Source organism: Rhinatrema bivittatum, chromosome 1, assembly GCF_901001135.1.
Source record: "Rhinatrema bivittatum chromosome 1, aRhiBiv1.1, whole genome shotgun sequence".
NCBI lineage: Eukaryota > Metazoa > Chordata > Amphibia > Gymnophiona > Rhinatrematidae > Rhinatrema > Rhinatrema bivittatum.
The window spans coordinates 502302238-502318852 of NC_042615.1; the positions used below are offsets into that span (position 1 = coordinate 502302238).

A 16615-nucleotide genomic window follows, 5' to 3' on the forward strand; every position below is an offset into this window, starting at 1 on the left:
CCCTGCTGCTCCCCCTTTCCCAATATCTGACCAGTTGGGGAATTAAGGGGGCGAGGAGGCTGGATGACTGTGTATGTGTAGTTTGCCCTTTCTCTCACACCCTCCTCACGTTCCTCCCCTATGTCATCCTTTTCCTCCCACCTATTCTCCCTTTTCCCCTCCTCCCTATCCCCTCTTGAAACAGGCCAGATTCATTGTATGAGCAAAACAACCTTCTCTGGAGACTAATCTAGGGAGAGGCACTCTGACTTATCTGGGTTATGATAATGAGGATTGCTGTAGCCTGAGCCTCCAAAGCCTGCATCCTCACAGGATAATGTCCCTCCCCCCTCCCCCCCAGTTCCAAAAAAGATGGTTCTGTGAACCACCCTCCTTACCTGCTTTTTCCCTGGCAGAAGCCATGGCTCGGTATCACCAGTGCCTTCCTCCCCGTGACCTGCCCTGCACAGCAGTCGAAAATTCCTTCTGGCTGTGCCTAAGTGGATCCTCCTGTAGCAAGCAGCAGTAACACAAGCAGTGCCCAATAACGCAGCCAGCCATGGTGGCCTGGCATTAGCACGCCCCACTCGTGCCATGCTAGCCCGCTGCTACTTCAAGAGTCCGAGCGGGCGGTAGCAGCAGAGTACACTGTCCCCACCGCCACTGCGGACCAGATCAGACTCCTCTCAGCGGATCAAGCTCCTTCTGCTTTTGCTGCCAGAGCCGGAAGAAATTCAGTCAAGGGCCACACCCAGCCCTGGGGCCATAGTTTGGGGATCCCTGCTGGAACCAGGAAGCTACTTCTCCACATTCATACTCACAGGCAGGTGCACAGACAGACACAGGCACATTCATAAGCACACACACACACGGAGACTTGCAGTTATGCCCAGACACACATACACAACACACCCTATTGTTTTTCTGTTTTTATAAAACATTTTCTGTTTAAAGAGGAGAACATTAGGTTAAAATAATAACGAAAAAAAATTGGCAACAGTGAATAAGGATCCCAAATGATTTGCGAGCTTGAGTAAATTGTGTTCAAGTTTATTTTAGTTCTGTATCTCTTGCCTCTCTTCCGCTTTCCTGTTTCCCTCTCCCATCCCTTCCTTCTTTGGATCTCTCACTCCTCTCTTTCAGCTCTCTCCCCTTTCTTGTTTCTTTGTGCTCCCTGTCACTTTCCTTTCTCTCACATGTGTTTCCTCTCACTCTTCCTGTCTGTAACCCTTTCTTTCTACCCCTGTCCCCTTCCTTCCCCTCTGTCTCCCTCCCTCTTGCACAGAGAGGGAGGGCTGGAGCTGGTTAACCCCTTTACAACAGGAGGGGGTTTGGGGGGGGGGGGCGATGGTGGTGGATATATTTAGTCGTGGTTGGGGTCCAATGAGTCTCTCACTCTTACTATCTATCTATTTATCTCTATATATATATCTATATAATACCACCTGTCACCTGGTGAGCATTCACCGGAGAATATTTTTTCCCTGGCCTAGTCCCCTCCCCTCCCAGAATTTGGCACTCTCATCCCTGACCCGAGGACTCCCATTCCTCTCGCCCCTCCCCCATCAGCCAGCCGATCAGTCTCATCCTTCCGTACAGACCGCCCTGGCCCCTGCCCCTCCCCCAACCCTATCAAGCTATGATGTGCTCCATCTTCCAGGCTGTCCCTCTGCCTCCCTCCAGGCCCACGATTTTGCATAGAGCACGCTAGCGCACACTTGTTTGCAAAGTGCGTGCGTTCCATCGCAAACGGTGCTCCCTCACAACCAGAGCCGCAACGAAAGACCGAAAGCTGAGCATATTTTAGATCTAGTTAGATAGAAATAAAGTCAAGGGGGCAGGGGACATGGAGAGAGAGAGAGAGAGGGAAAAGGTAGGAGATTCATCCCCCAGCCAAGTGATTAAGGATGTATCCATCTGTTGTTAGGTGGAAAGAGTCCTTGACGAAACTCTTAATAGGAAATGAACTTGAAGTAAAAGGTGATTCAGACCTTGAAGTGACCTGGCGTCAGGTGGTCTGTCTTTTATTCTGTGACTGACGCGCTTTCCCACCTTGTCAGCTTGTGTGAGAGAAAGAGAGAATGGACAAGAGTGAATTCCAGTTGGCAGCCCCAGTAAGTGCAGCCTTTGGTTGCAGAAGAACCATTCGGTCCTGAGCCGGACCTGGTTTAGTTCTTTTCTCTATTCAGTGTGTTTGGCTACGATAGTTACCAAGCCAGTCCTTTCATTTGTTTAGTTGACGACTGCCCGCATAATGTCTTGTCAGCATGTTTGAACAAGGCATACTTGTCATATCACTTTTAATTGGGTTTATTAGCATTCCCAAGCCAGGACGGAGTGGATGAGAGCTCCTGGCCAGTGTTCTCCCTTAGGGTGAGAGGTCAGTGGAGCTTGAGTTTCACTTCAGCTCTCTGGCCATGTTCCTGTTGCCGCCTGCAAAAGGTCCGAGTGGTGAATCTGCCCTGAAAGTGCCAAGCACTGAGGAACAAGAAATCCTTCCAAGCAGCCAGCCCCCATAAACCTTGAGCAGTCAGAAACAGCACCAAGTGCAGGCCCATGAAACACCATTTCTGCAAGCAGAATGTTCTTGTACTAAGAGCTCTGTCAGCACAATGCACTTCTCCTAGCAAGAGTTCGTGAAGCAGAATGTGACAGCAGGAGGGGAGCGGAAACTTTATGAGCAGAACGTGCACCTTACTGCCTGGTCTCTAAATCAGATTCCTCTCCCATCCCAAGCTCGGCCCCCCCCTCCCAAATCAGATCCCTATCCCATCCCAAGCTCGGCCCCCCCTCCCAAATCAGATCCCTATCCTATCCCAAGCGCATCCCCTCCCCCCAAATCAGATCCCCATCCCATCCCAAACACAGCCCCTCCCCCCAAATTAGATCTCTATCCCATCCCAAGCTCAGCCCCCCCTCCCAAATCAAATCCCTATCCCATCCCAAGCTCAGCCCCCCCCTCCCAAATCGGATCTCTATCCCATCCCAAGCTTGGTCCCTCCCCCCAAATCAGATCCCTATCCCATCCCAAGCTCGGCCCCCCCTCCCAAATCAGATCCCTATCCTATCCCAAGTTCGGCCCCCCCCTCCCAAAACAGATCCCTATCCTATCCCAAGCTCATCCCCTCCCCCCAAATTAGATCCCTATCCCATCCCAAGCTCGGCCCCCCCTCCCAAATCAGATCCCTATCCCATCCCAAGCTCGGCCCCCCCTCCAAAATCAGATCCCCATCCCATCCCAAACACAGCCCCTCCCCCCAAATTAGATCTCTATCCCATCCCAGGCTCTTCTCCTGCCCCCAAATCATCTCACACTCATCTTTATGTGATCCTTATCCCATTCCAAGTTTGGCCTCCCCCCCCCCCCCCCCCCCGACCCATCTAAATCAAATTCCTATCCCATTCCAGGCTCGGTTCCTTCTCCTTCCCCCTCTAAATTAGATCTCTGTCCTATCCCAGGCTCGGCCCCTTCTCTCCCACCCCTTCTGTTAGCAGCACCACACGCCTACTCATAGCTGCTACATACAGGCAATATGTCATGAAGCTCAGTGTGAAAAATAAAACTGAATGGCAGCTACCAGTATCCCACCCTCACCAGAACGATGACAGACCTGGATGTGACTCACCGTGTGTTTTCTTTCCTTTTGTGTGTGTGTGTGTATCGCTTCGCTTGTCCTGGAAAGAATCTGACCTCTCTCATCCTGTGCTATTGGTGGTGGGGGAGAGGGGAAATCCAAGTCCAGAGTTGTGATCCCACCCTCCCCCACTGCACCTTAGGGTCCCCCCTCCACCCGCAGAGATTTCCAGCCCCACCGCACTTTCCTTGCCTGCGAGAGACTACGGGTTTCCCTTTGCCTCGGGAACCTTGTGAAGCATTAACTCCACAGCCGCAGTGGTGTTCACTCCCGGCCCTCGAGGGCCGCCAACAGGTCCGGGTCTTCAGGACGTCCCTAATGAATATGAATGAGGTAGATTTGCATGGAATGAGGCAAAGCCAAACCCTGTTGGTGGCCTTTGAGGGCTGCCTTATTACTTTTGGGAAAGTAGGCGCAGTTCGGTAATAAAGCTAGTGCAGGAGTTAAGGTGATGACTTGGGGGGGGGGGGGGGAGAGAGGGGTAAGAAAGGGAAAGATGAGGGATAGAAACCCAGCAGTCCCTGTTCCCTAAGGGGAGATGTTTGTTAGTGCAGCCAGCTAGGAGTCTGGGAACTGGTCCCCTATGCATGCTTTGATGTTGTTTCCATAGGGAGGTCATAGGACAATCCCTCAGAATAGTCGCCACCTCCCTTGGGACAGTGAGAAGAGAGATCTGCAGAACTACTGGCGTCCAGCTGCTGAAACGTTTTTGTCTCATTTCCAGAGCAAAAAACCTTACGTTGTCTCTTCCCCAGGGAGCTTACAGTCCACACATTGAGCAGTAGGTCACAGAGCGGCAGGCGGAGCTGGGATTGGAACTCAGGTCTCCAGACTTTTCCCTGATCTGGCTGGTGCACTGCATTGCACCACTTACACCGGAAGGAAAGTGAGAGACAGCAATTGCAGTGGGGCCAGTGACGTAACTTTGGTGACAAGCTCTCAGGCAGTAAGCAAGTGCCTCTAGTTCAGGGTTTCCAAAGCTATGGGTGGGAACCCCAGATCAGGTCACAAAACCTTCAGCTGGGGTCACAAATGTCTCAAATGGCAGCACTCTTTAGGCAGCAGCAGCAGCAGCAGCAGTGTTTGTAGTGGCGGTCGGCATGGAGCCTGTGCTCATAGGCCTTGCAGTGGCAGTGCTCTTGCATGAGTTTCTGTGGAACAGAAAGAGGGATCAGGGCTGCCTCAGGGCCCATGAGCTTACACTAGCTCCCAGGCCCCGTGATGACTTTTATTAGCAGTGCTACTACTTGCAGATCACCATCAGGTTTGGGACCATCCATGAAGGGAAAGAAGGGCTGAGCAAGCATGGGTCAGTGAAATTGCCCCTGCTTCTCTCTTCTCACTTCTCACCCACCATGGAACCTACCCAAGAGAAAATATTGCCCCTTTCGTCAATATTGCCCTCTCTTCCCACCAGTTGTCATCCACCTTTGGGCTGGGGCTCAAAGGAAAATGTTGCAGCTGACCCTATCCATGGAGATATTTGGAAGAGGGGGGTTATTTGAAAGGAGGGATGAAATGCAGGAGTTTGAGGGTTGGATAAGGTGGGGGAGTGATTGATTGTGGAGGGTGAGAGAGGGGGGAAATGACAGAAGATCAACTGGGGGATATAAGAAGAGATCAGCTGGGGGAATAATGTGCGAGAAGGGTTGAGGAAAGGCTGGGGGGGGTAAGAGAGGATGCGGATGAGTGAGGAAGGAATGGGGGATGGGGTGAGAGGGAGGGGGTGACAGAGGATCAGCTGGGGGTTATGAGAAGGGGGTAAGAGAGGATCAGGAGGGGAGATGCACGAAGGGCAGAAGGGAGTGAGAGAAGAGGGAATGGGCTGAGGAGGCGAGAGGAGTACAGGTTGAGAGAGGTGCTCCACTGAAGGGGACGAGATTGAGAGGAGGGGCTCAGCTGGAGCTTGGGGAGAGTGAAGAGGACTGATTTTTGGAAGTGGAGCATACCCTTGCTAATAGTTTTCATTGTCCTCTGGGGTCATGAATTTTCAAGTGCTAAAAGCTTGAGAAACTCCTATTCTAATTTAGCTGGTGGCTGGGCCGGTCTCCTCCGTGTGCCTTTAGGAGAGGCCCCGCTGGCATCCTCGCAGCTTTGTGTTTGCCTGTGTCTTTGACAACATGGCAACTGTGCCGCCCCAGGCTACTGTAAATAAAGACGTCCAAGAATGCCGGCAATAAACCATGAGCTACCCGGGACCTTACACATTGCTCGCCCTTTCTGTCACATCCTCCACCGGCGTACACTTGTATTTGTACAGACAGTCCTGAAATAATGTAGTAGATTCCACTCGAAAGAATTCTTGGTATAGGGTGAGAAAGAACATCCTTTTATAGAAGCAGGCAAGTCGTGCATAGAAACAGAGAAATGAACGGCAGACAAGGGGCTATAAGGCCCATCTAGTCTTTCCCCACTCCCGATGCAGAGCCTGCCCCCACCTCAGGATTTACCCTCTCATCTAAGCATTCTCTGTGCTTATTCTATTCTATTTCCAATATGGATCCCGCCTTTATGTAAAAAAGGACTTGAAATAGTTTAGAGAAAAGTAAAAAAAATAAATATACAATTAAGCATAAAATACAATAAAAAGAGTCACATACAGCACAACCCATAAATTAAAGCCATCCTTATGTCAACCCCCCTTCTTTCAAAGAGGAGCTGGAAAAATGTTTAAAATACCCCACCAAAAAATACAGTAAAACATAAATATCTAGAAGCAGTTCAGATATGATGTACATTCTTACTGGAATACGATTTTAATGCTCTGTGGACATCCAGAGAATGTAATGGTTTTATCCCAGGCTTCCTTGAGTTCTGTTCCTGTTTTGACCACCACCTCAGTGAGAGGCTGTTCCATGATCCACCACTTTCGGTGAAGAAATATTTCCTTATGTTGTTCTTGGTCTGCCCCGTTGGAGCCTCATATTATTCCAGCATTTCCTCTTCGCTGCAGAAGATGTGCTTTTTAGGCAGTATTTACAAGCAGACCTTGGAGGTATTTGAATGTCTCTAAGGTGTACAGTGTGCATTTTAAGTTCTTAAATCTCACAGATTTGTTTGGGCCAACTGAATGGCAGGTTTTGCCAATTATCTACTATCGTAAAAGGAGCTATTTGGCTGCTATTTGGTGTGCTCTCAAACTGCCAAAGAGATATTCAGAGCAGTCTGAAAAAGATTAGCCCCTGGTAGGAGGCAGAGCGGCCTATACTCTTCTCTGGCTCCACTCTGCCCTCTTGCCCCTTCCCCCCTCCCCAGTCCTACATGCACACATTTTATTTGCCCCCCCCCCTCAAAAGCCCTCCACCCTGAATAAATTTACTCCTATTTAAGTCAGGAGTGACTCAAAAATAGCCGTCCTTTGGCGTGAATATCTCCCATTGTTTACTATGGGAGGGAAAATTAATTTTTAATTTTCTTCAAATAGAAAACCCTGGCAGTGGGTGATTGCCACACCTTTTTCCTTCAATCTAACCCATCACACTGGAATCAAAGACAGAAAATGTTTCTGGAAAAAGTCTCATCTCAGTTCCTTTTTTTGCTGCTTTGAAAGAGATAAGGTCCCATGATCGCTACAGCAACGGGCCCAAAAATTGGTCCAAGAGGACCAACTGGAGGCAGGCCGAGGAACATCCCTTTCCCATGTCTTACAAATAACAGCAGCCTGTATAAAAGAAGCGCAAAGAAGATGTTAACTTTCCTTTCCGCTTGGTCTAAGACAGATACAGTATGCATTTGAGATACACATCAGTGCTTCTAAGAGTGGTGCTACATCTGGCCAATAATAAGCTTCCAGTCAGAGCGGAGACAGAGTACTGAAAGGATGCCAAACTGTTTAACCTCAGCTGACTCTGATCCAAGACCAAGGCCACTCTAACATCAACCGCTGAGCTGGAGTATGCTGAAGACGGTGCAGTATGTGCTTACTCAGAAGCAGACCTTCTGGCATGTGGTAATGATCTCTATCTAGCAAGGCATACAAGAAAACAGGACTAATGCTTAACACTTAGAAAACGAAGGTTCTCAATCCACAAGCTCTCGATGAGCCTTCACCAGCTCCAATCATTCACATTCAGTGCGACTCTGGGGAGGGTACTGAGCATTTCCCATACTTCAGAAGCCATCTCTCACAGAAGGTTGATGTTGCTAAAATAAATCCAGTATCACCTTGAATGAACAGTTGCAGTCTTTGGTCACACGAGGAAACAGGTACTCAACAATCATGAAGTCAGATCCAAAACAAAGCTCGTGATGTATCTAGCAGTCATGTCCCCCCCACGCTGCTGTTTGGAGTTGTGACATGATGTTGCTTGAAGAAGATCCTTCACGTTCCAGTCTGAAGGCAAATGCACCAAGTCCAGGTGCCTGGCTCTTGATGCCCAAAGCAAGTTTTATTCTTCCAGCTGTGTCAAGGTGTACGCTAAAGGTAAGGACAGAGGAAGCGATTCCAGTATGTCCTTCCTCAAGACTGATGAAGACGTGCAGCATCTACACCAGTTCTTGGGAGAGTATTACCCAGGGCCACACCAGATGAAAGAAGAGCCTGCTACAAGAATCTCAGTACCTGGGAATCCCACAACAGCAACAGGAGGTGAAAAAATGGGACCAGCAGAAATAACATGCCAAATTAACAACCCAGAGCCACTCATTCCACTCACAAGCGTGTGCCCAAATTGTGACAGTTTGTTGATCCCAGATCAGACTCACAGATAGGGACAGTCATGGAAAATAACCATTCTTGACCGCGAGGGATTGTCGGGAGTGTCTCTATTTTATGCACGTTAAAGGAGGCGTTGAGTCTCGCACAGCAGAATATTTCATTCTAAGGCAGATATAGAGAGGCTAAGAGAGAACACCTGACTAGATTCTGGCTAACCAGAGCTCTCATCTTCCAACTCTGCGAGAAGTTACGTGGCCATATGGCTCCTTTCAGAGGATATACTATTACAGAGGGCTAATGTTAAACAGGTTCTCTATATTCAATAAATGACCACACTACTAGAGAACACTACACATTATATCACGTGACACTAATATACAATCACACAAAAATGTTTATTTAAGGATATAACATAAACACCTATCTAAACAAATAAATACTAACTAAACCATCCACACAATCAGAACCACACCATACAATCATTAAAATATAACGAAACACAGTCCATAAAACAGCAATGGACCCACACCAATTACCCGACACAAATGGATAATTACAATACATGAAAAATTTGATTATACATTCCTTAAAGTAGTGTGGTCATCCTTTCAAAGGATAGCAGGAGACACGATTGGCATGTCAGCTCTTTTCTGGGGGCTATGCTTTCCTTTATCCGGTATCCCTGTACTGAGGGGGAAGGTCCAAAAGGGCTACTTCGTTATCTCACTTCCTGAATGTCAAAAGCCATCTACCAGCACCTAGTCTGCAGATCCAGGTCTGCTGCGACCGTCGCTTACTTATGACGGAGGTACTGGCCACATTTCCTGGGGCCTGCCATGATGCCCACATGTTAAGGCAGAAACTCCTCTATATTCAGGACATGTGTGCTTGGGATCGGGAGAGGGAGTTTTACTGGATAACGTGCTGGAGCCATTCTAGTCCTCTGTGGTGCCAGAGATGTCTTTATATCTTGTAACAGTTGCTGGTGATCCAGTTTAATTCTGAGCATGCTTTTTCTGCATGGGACTGATGTCACATGAGCAACTTTGCATATTGATAAAATGATAATGAGGCTGCTCAGGGATAGGGGGAAATGAAGTGGTTAATGTATGCCACAGCTCAGAGCAGGGTGGGTATCATTTCTTTATTGTACGCTCATGAGCGGGCAGCTGGCTGCTATTTAAATGCCCAAGCAGGCCTCCTTCTCGGAGGGAAATGAAAATATATTTTTTTACTTGTCAGGCAGCTCAGATATTCACCTTAGCTCCCACTTTCGTCTCAACATGAGTGAAACAGGCCTTTCCGTCTCCCATGTGGTGCTCTGCCCAGAAATGATCCCCTAATATAAGAACATTTCCCTTGTAAGAGCTTCTTTTCACAGACCTTGAACAATCCCTATTATAAGGACATCTTTGTGACGTGTGCATTCACCTTTATTCAGATTTAAGGACAGAGCAAAAATCCCTTCCCCCCCCCCCCCCCCCCCCCCGTGGTCCTTGTGAACCTCTTAGCAGGCATGGAGGGGGGCGGCTGGGAGTCTTGATGTTTTTTCCCCAAAATTTTCACCAGTGTTCGACTGGATTATTTTTCTTTTATAGCACAGTATTTTATTTTATTTATTTATTTATTTAAGTTAATACCCCGACTTTCCATCAAAGTGGCTTGCAACAAAATGCATAGCCCCGGCCCACCCTCCCAGTACTATAATCCCCACTATATATATATAAAAACCTGCATTATAATAAAATCATCCCATCCTAGCCCCAATAGCTCATAGACCCCAATTTAAACCAACGCAGACACCCCACGCCCACTCCCCAACCCTAATATAAAACCCCTGTGCAATAACCAATGGCAAAATACATGCATGTGACAATATACAGTAACACAATACAGATCATCAAACAACAAAACACTCACAACATTTGCACACTTTCGCATGCATGCAATGAATTTCAAAGGCTAGGCAACACAAAGATGCAAAAGTGAGGCATATTTCATGTACTGTGTGCTTGTATTTTAGATGTAGTTATTTAGATATAGATTTTATAGTTAAGAACATAACGTAAGAATATAAGAATTGGCATACTGGGTAAGACCGAGGGTCCATCAAGCCAAGTATCCTGTTTCCAACAGTGGCCAGTCCAAATCACAAGTACCTGACAAGATCCCAAACAGTAAATAGATCCCATTCTGCTATCGCATAGTGATAAGTAGTGGCTATTCCCTAAGTTTACTTGATTAATAACAGTTTATTGACTTCTTTTCCAGGAACTTGTCCAAACCTTTTTTAAACCCGGGTATGCTAACTGCCTTAACCACATTCTCCAAAAATGAATTCCAGAGCTTAATTTTGTGTGGACTGAAAGAGAACGTTCTCTGATTTGTTTTGAATGTGCTACTTAATAACTTCATGTTCCCTAGTCTTAGTATTTTTTGAAAGCGTAAATAACCAATCTACATTTATCCATTTTATTTCACTCATTATTTTATAGACCTCTAACATATCCCCCCTCAGCCTTCTCTTCTCCAGGCTGAGGAGTCCTAATCTCTTTAGCCTTTGTTCCATCCCTTTTATCATTTTGGTTGCCCTTCTCAGTACCTTTTCCAGTTCAGCTATATCTTTTTGAGATGCAGCGAATGGAACTGCTCGCAGTACTCCAGATGTGGCCTCACCAAGAAGCAAAACATGCATTATGACATTTGCTGTTTTATTCTCCTTTCCTTTCCTAATAATTACTAACATTCTGTTTGCTTTTTTGACTGCCACCATACACTTGTTATGATTGTAATCTTTATAACTATTATTTATGTTGGGCCCGATATTCAAATCTGCCCGGATATGTAACTTAGCTGGATATAACTTACCCGGATATAACTTATCCGGCTAAGTTACAAGGGCCATGCCTCTGAATGTCGCAAATAAGCCGCCACTTAGCCAGATAAGTAATATCCAGCTAAACCTGCTTGTTGAGAAGTCTTACTTAGCTGAATAAGTTATCCAGCTAAGGCTGAATATCGCCAGTTAGACGGACAACTTATCTGGCTAAGTAGCAGCACCCCAATCTGCTCCTTGCCCGTCCACAAATTGACCAGCTAAGAGATATCCGGAGAAATGACTTATCCAGATATCTAACAACCGCTGAATCTAATCGGAACACGTTAAGTCTATGTAATTTCCACTTTGAGTATATTTTAGAAAGTCGGCCTACAAATAAATATATTCATTTTCACATTGATTATTCTGCCTTTTCACAATAAGCCCAAGGCAAATTACAGCAGAATTCAAAAATACAGAAACTAGATACTTATGCAAAATAAAAACATACCAGCAAACCTTTCATTCTAATGAATTTCAACACAACAGAAAATGCAGAGAAAGCATAATTATACATAACAATAACATACCATAAAACTGGAAAATGTTTTAAATATTTTTTGCATAGTCCTGAAAGTTGCCTTTGGTGCTTTGCCTGCATTACAGTGCCGGGGCTGACCGAGAGCACAGCAAATGCCTAAACTGAATTCCCATTAAGGAACGCATAGAAAGAACCAAGGGCCTCGTGCCCCTCCATCTTCAGATCACTATTAGGGTGACCCAATAAAATGTATCCTGGCCCCATAAAGAAATCCCGTTTTCTACAGCCACTGGAACCTTGCAGAGGCAGGCTTAGATGCGGATCCTATACGCTGTGGCTTTGTGACAGCATTTTTAACCCTCTCGTCTCTTGTCTTCAGCAGCCGTCGAGCTTTCTGCGTGAACTTCTGCGGACAAGTCTGGTGGCAGCGCTGGGGATCCTGCTTTTCTGGTGGGCAGCAGACCAGCTGGGCTGAACCATGCGCATCCCCTGCTTCCACTTCTGGTCCAGCGACTGACGCCTCCTGGAGAAAGGGCTGTTACAGACTCAGCCAGCTATCAGCTTCTTTTATCTTCTGAAGGAGCCAAGAATATATATATATTTTTTTTTTGTACGGTCAAGCGCAACTGGAAAGGTTCCACAATAGATTTTAGAACAAATACAGGGCGCACAGCTGGCTTCAGCGCAGAGCTGCGTGGAGGGGCAGTCCCAGGCCAGGCCTAGCTCTCAGCCTTTGGGGGTAGCGGGATGTATCTGCCACCGCTCTAGGGTGACACCTAGTGACCAGATGGGTTCTGGAGGGAGCCACGATCTGGGAACCCTGGGTTGACTTGAGCTGTAAAGGGAAGGAGAGGCTATTAAAAATGGGGAATCCCTCAGATATTTTCTCCCCCTGCCGCTTGCATTAAGTTCTTTATATTTGTTTTTGGGATTTTTTGTTTTTTTATTCACCTCAGTTTCATTCAGATCAGAATCAAGCCAGTGAAAAAGTAACAAGTGCATTTGCTTTTTAGTTTTGAGAAATTTATTAAATCGTGGCTGGTGACAGCTTTTTTTGACAGTGGTTAGTGACTGCAATGTAGGAGAGGGACAATAAAGTAATTTGTGCAGCAGCTGAACACTATGACTGAAACATTTTGCAGTACCTATTTCTTATTGCCTTATTTCCACCGTGAAAGAAATTAAAAAATGAATTGCATTTTATTTTCACACTGTAATTTTCTGTAATTGTCTTCATTTAAACATTGTTGCTGTTATTGACCGATGATGTATTGTAAAGTTCTGGGATGCATTTTGCCCTGGCAGGGTATTCTCCCAAACATGTCTGTTCTTTCGCTCAGATATGTGATAAGAAGTGCTTGTCTCCTGCCGTACCAGTCTTGACTGCTTGTGCAGTATCCTTATAACTCTAACCGCTGTATCTCCCTCTGCCTCAGCTCTAATCCCCGGCTTGGTCACTGACTCTCTGTCTGTGTCCTTTGGGGAGTCACTTTATCTCCCTGTGCCTCAGCTCTAATCCCCGGCTCGGTCACTGACTCTCTTGTGTGTGTCCTTGGGGGAGTCACTTTATCTCCCTCTGCCTCAGCTCTAATTCCCGGCTCTGCCACTGACTCTCTGTGTGTGTGTCCTTGGGGGAGTCACTTTATCTCCCTCTGCCTCAGCTCTAATCCCCGGCTCGATCACTGACTCTGTGTGTGTGTGTCCTTGGGGGAGTCACTTTTTCTCCCTCTGCCTCAGCTCTAATCCCCAGCTCGGTCACTGACTCTCTTGTGTGTGTCCTTGGGGGAGTCACTTTATCTCCCTCTGCCTCAGCTCTAATCCCCGGCTCGGTCACTGACTCTCTTGTGTGTGTCCTTGGGGGAGTCACTTTTTCTCCCTGTGCCTCAGCTCTAATCCCCGGCTCGGTCACTGACTCTCGTGTGTGTGTCCTTGGGGGAGTCACTTTTTCTCCCTCTGCCTCAGCTCTAATCCCCGGCTCGGTCACTGACTCTCTGTGTGTGTGTCCTTTGGGGAGTCACTTTTTCTCCCTCTGCCTCAGCTCTAATCCCCGGCTCGGTCACTGACTCTCTTGTGTGTGTCCTTTGGGGAGTCACTTTATCTCCCTCTGACTCAGCTCTAATCCCAGGCACGGTCACTGACTCTCTGTGTGTGTCCTTGGGGGAGTCACTTTATCTCCCTCTGACTCAGCTCTAATCCCAGGCACGGTCACTGACTCTCTGTGTGTGTCCTTGGGGGAGTCACTTTATCTCCCTGTGCCTCAGCTCTAATCCTCACCTCTTTATTGTCTTGGCAGTTTCTACACCATATGTTGCCAAAGTAATACATAAAGGGGGCAATTTACAAATCTTCCTGCAGAGATGCGATGCTGCCCTGTACCTGTGAGTTCTGCAGTGGTTTTGAAATGGAAAACATGCTCATCCATTCCTTTTGACATTTGCCCTGAGAAGAGACACCAGCAGAGATCTGCACCTGTTGTTTCCTCAAAATTTGAAAATGTAATCTACTTGTGCGTTATTTCCATCCCCTGACCTAGACATGCCCCTGGCCCCGCCTACTTTATATCCAGCTCAAAGTTGGTCCGCACTTCCAGCCAGGTAAGGGCTGGGCAATTTTCAGACAGTTTCCCCAGGTAAATAGCTTTTGAAAATTGCCTCGCACCTGGTTAAAATGAAAGGAGAAAACAAATACATAGTAGTGATAACAGCAGTAACTCTCCCTCTGTGCCTCCATCTAGTAAAAAGAAACATTGCCTTGGAGGAACTGCTGGTGTGGCAGCAAAGCTCTCCGAGTGCCCAGTCACCCTGTACCTTTATCAGTTTGCAGACCATTCTTGCCTGTGCTTGGTCATTTCCCCCGGGTGAAGCTGGCCTCCACATTTTCTGGCTCTCTTCCTGCTTCCTGCTTGCCCTATGAGCCATTTTCACTCTGTTGCTGCTGCCGCCAGCTAAACTTGATCTGGTTTTATTTATTTAAAATGATTTATATTCTGCAGCCTCCAAATTATTGTTCGGTGTGGATTACGTCAGGGTTACATTCATAATTAAAGTACATTAAAACATACACATGGCAAAACTTAAAGACACCTTAAGATAACAACCTAATGATAAAACATCCCAACAGTAACTTAAAAGCATCTTTAAAAAATTATTGCTTTTACTTTCGTTCTAAACATTTTCTGTATCTTGTTCATCCCTGAATTCTGGGACGCACAGGAGAGCATGCTCTTGCTTGAGTGTGATGCAGCCTGTAAGCTTGTGTCGCTAGTATGGATAACAATCTTGCCTCCAAGGAACTAAGCCCGTGCACAGGAACATCCCATTGCAACCTATTTATTAAAGAACACAGCAATGTATGCATTGTGACCAGAACTGGGCTCTTCACTTTAATGGAAGGCAGTGAAAATCACGCAGCACAGGAGAAAAACCCAGCAACATGTTCTACTCCCACTTAATAATCTAGCGGCTGCATGCTAGGAAGTCCCACAAAAAAAGCTGTTAACGGTAATCCAAGTGTCAGCAAATTAGTGCCTGCAAAACTAATCTAAAAAGGTTCCTGACAAGCAAAAAATTTTAAAGGGATCAACAATTGCAACTTTTAAAAAGCTGGGGGGTTTTGTGTGTTCAAAGACAATTTAAGAGTACAAGGTGATACCCAAATTTCTTGCTTCTGATAAGATCAACAATGAGACACCTTCATAAAAGAAGGGTGTCAAGCCAGTCCTTGGGGACATTTTTCCCTGTCTGTTGCAAAACCAACTTATTTGTCAGCCAGCTGTTAACAATTCCCAAATATTTTTTTTTAAAAACCACAGGAAAGGTGCCTCCATTGTCACAAGGCTTATACAGCTGGATAATGTCAGCATAACTAAAATAAATAACTCCCAGTGATCTTAATACTTTCCCTAATGGGTGCATGTAAATATTGAAGAGTGCGCCGAGCCTTGTGACACTCCAGATTCTAGAGCTCGCCATGTAGAAAAAGAATCGCCCATCTGCACTGGAAAAAGGAAATGAATCAAAATAGCCCAGCTCCACCTACTCCAGCCCGGCGCAGACAAGTGACCAACAGCACATGACCTCCAGTGTCAAACGCTGCCAAAATGTCTGGCCGAACAAGAAGGCCAGATTCACCGCGTTCCAGTTTGCAGCAAAGGGAGCCCAACAACGAACAATGACAGCGTCTTCGTGCTACGGGCCTTTCTGAATCCACAGATTGGCTGCTCATCAAGAACAGCGTGCACCTCAAGGAATTCGTCCAGCTGTGACAACACACGTTCTTCCAAGAACCGTAGCACAAGGGAGCAAGATTTGAAACTGGTCGATAACTTGATAGCTCCAGCAATGGGAGAGCTGAATGCCTTCGTCTAGGCCTCAGGGCAGCCATTTTCAATGACTCAGGCGCCCAAACCTCTCAGCCAGGGACTTATGACACCTTCTGACATCTTTCAACCCCTTTACAACAGAGAAAGGATACAGATCTCGCTGGGAACAAGTTGACTTCAGCTTCATTTATCTTATTTATTTATTAGACATATTCTGCCTTTTAGCTGCTTCAAAGCAGATTACATTCAGGTACTGTATCTTAGAGAAACCTGTCTAAAGTTAGACCATTTCTCTCCTAATTCTACTTGTGACGCATTGGTAGAAGTGTTACTAACTGGAAAAAAGCTGTGTTAGAATTTGATAAATTTTGTTCTCAAGAAAGCCCGTCAATTTAGCACAGCTTGAGAAATTCTGGGTGTGCAACATTGGCTTAGATAGATGTTAAGCTCTTAACAGTGGAAAATAACTCAAGAGGGCAATTAATAGAGTTCTCCAATGTAACAGAAATATGATAACGTTTTGCCTTTTGACAGCTAATTCTATACTGCCGCAGCAACCGGGCAGCCTGTTCTTTAGATGGATCGTCAGGATATTTCCTCCACTTTCTCTCAGCTTTCCTAAGCAACTTCGTCTGAGTTACCAACTCCTGTGAGTACCAGGAGG

At 46.5% G+C, this 16615-nt stretch overlaps 1 protein-coding gene across 3 annotated transcripts in view; it reads left to right on the plus strand.

Annotated features, from left to right (window-relative positions):
* The window catches only part of LOC115095801, a 124407-nt gene extending 111568 nt beyond the window's left edge, over window positions 1–12839 (plus strand). For 2 of the 3 annotated variants that reach the window (XM_029610099.1, XM_029610081.1), the window contains exon 9: window positions 12010–12839. In XM_029610099.1, the coding sequence (XP_029465959.1) occupies window positions 12010–12105 (96 nt within the window). In that variant the 3' untranslated portion in view covers window positions 12106–12839. The remainder of the gene's footprint in view (window positions 1–12009) is intronic. The other variant, XM_029610091.1, reaches the window with a different exon arrangement.
* The last annotated feature ends 3776 nt before the right edge of the window (window positions 12840–16615 follow it).